The sequence below is a fragment of the Tupaia chinensis genome, unplaced genomic scaffold, assembly GCF_000334495.1.
Source record: "Tupaia chinensis unplaced genomic scaffold, TupChi_1.0 Scaffold000360_1, whole genome shotgun sequence".
Lineage (NCBI taxonomy): Eukaryota > Metazoa > Chordata > Mammalia > Scandentia > Tupaiidae > Tupaia > Tupaia belangeri.
Genome location: NW_006159856.1, coordinates 4,049,105 through 4,051,079, shown reverse-complemented (window position 1 = coordinate 4,051,079; position 1,975 = coordinate 4,049,105). Strand labels below are relative to the sequence as shown.

General features: G+C 56.4%; 1 protein-coding gene across 1 annotated transcript in view; it reads left to right on the top strand.

Moving 5' to 3' along the window:
- Positions 1-1,975, top strand: part of GPR78 (G protein-coupled receptor 78) — an 8,454-nt gene extending 6,479 nt beyond the window's left edge. The window contains 1 exon segment of the mRNA XM_027773577.1: positions 1,878-1,975. Within this exon segment, the coding sequence (XP_027629378.1) occupies positions 1,878-1,975 (98 nt within the window).

Below are 1,975 nucleotides of genomic sequence, written 5' to 3'. Positions count from 1 at the left end.
GCTCTGTGGCTCTCTGGAAATGTAGAGTGGCAGCTGCCTGCAGCAGACACACTGAGCGCCTGGCTGGGCCCTGTCAGCCCCACCTCTGGGGAACCCAGCAGACGAGGTGCTGGCCCTGCCACAAAAATGCCACTTGGGACACCCCCAAATTGCAAGTCGGCTTTGGACAGAGGTTGGGGTACAGGGAGGAGGGAGGAGGAGAATAGTGGAGGTCTATGAGTTGCAGGGGTGGCAGAAAGGCACAGGTAACCTCGCTGCCTGGTGGCCCTAGGACAGGGCCACCATGTCCCTCTCTGAGCCTCAGCTTCCTCACCTCATTTCTGGAGTCACTGTGACGCTTCAAGATGGTGAGTAGGAAAGCCTCCACCCTCCATGGTGCCCAGTGCACAGTGGGCGTCTTGTGAGTGATGGCTGTCATTATGGGCGCGATGGCCATGCTTGCTAGGAGCTGTCAGAGTGGCCCAGGTCAACACCTGCTGTCCCAGCCTAGTGAAAGCATACATTTCTCCATCCCTTCTTGTGGTATATTTAAGTTTGGAAGGCAAATTCCACGGAGAATCTAGTTGGGACTTCTAGACCTTGTGTCTGTGGTCGGGGCAGGCAGAAGCGGGGGCTCCTCTGGGATATATCAGTCTAAGAAGCCTCGAGGTCCTGTGCCACTACTCCACCTGTGTCCACTGTGTGGGCATTATAGGGGAGCCTGTGTCCTGTCCCCCTTTCAATGGCTCACTAGGAGGCCGAGGAGGATGTGAAGACTGCACACAGAGGAAGATGTTGTAGGAATAAGTGGAGCCGGTTCCCTTCCCCTAAAGCTACAGCTAGGCCTCTGGAAACCTGATCCTGAGATGGTCAAGAGGCAGATAGCAGGGAGCAGAGCTCAGGTGACCAGGGAGAGGGCAGGCCTGGCTCCCCACCTCCCCAAGTCAAGAACAGGGGGGCTTCCCTGAGTAGCAGTGAGCATCACCCAGTATAGTGGGGCACCATTCTTGGGTGGGGGACACCCAGTGTTAATGTCATTGAAAGCCTCCAAGAGTAAGCACCCAGGAATTTCAGGCACCTCTGCCATACTTCACGGTTCAAGAAGAGGATGATGCCTGGCACGCTAGGGCTTCAGCAGAGCTGCATTGGGTGGGTGAGCGAGCCAGCCAACAAGGGGCACAATTCTCTCTTTGATCCCTGTCATAACTGACTTCGCTTGTTGGGTCCTAGGGTCATCTCCTACAGGGGAAGTGGGGCCTGCATGCCCCCCACCTCGTGGTAGGATGGACTCTCCTACCGGGCCTTACCCATGGCATCTTGCAGGTAGGAGAATCTGCAGCGTGCCCCTCGCCTGAGGTCAACAAGTCAGGGAGAGCGTGGCGGGGGGCTCTTTCCTACCCAGAGGCTGGCTCCCCCAGAGGCCCTGCACACACAGCAGCCGGCCCTTCCTGGCCTATCAGTGCACTCACGATGGCTTCCAGCCTGAGAGAGCCAGCTTGACAAAGTCCCTGAATGCTGGGTATTCGGACAGCTCTCCAACCTCTCCTCTGAAGAAGATAGAGTCAAAAGTGTTTGTACATCATAACATGCAGTTCAAAATAAATAGTTCTTAGGAATAAGACAATAGTAGGTATGTGGAAGGTCAGGAAGTAGCTTAAAAAATAGAAACGAGCAAATCTAGCCAGTTCTGTCCAGGCTGTCAGTCCAGCCATTGCTCCAGCTCTGGGGTCCGGTGTGAGACGGGGTCGGTGGGCTCCTTCCCTGGTGCACTAAGGGCACATGGACCTGGAGCTCTGTTGCTCCCAAGCTGACCCCGTTTGCAAAGGAGAGCCGTGTGTGCAGGCGGGGAGCAACTGGCCCCCTGTGCTCATCACTCCAGAACCCACCTGTGAGCTTAGAGGTGAAGCCTCTCCTCAGCGGGAGCTCCTCTCAGGGCGAAGAGGAAGCCTGCAGCCAGCTGGACCTGGACTCTCCCACCACACCCTCGCTATGCTAA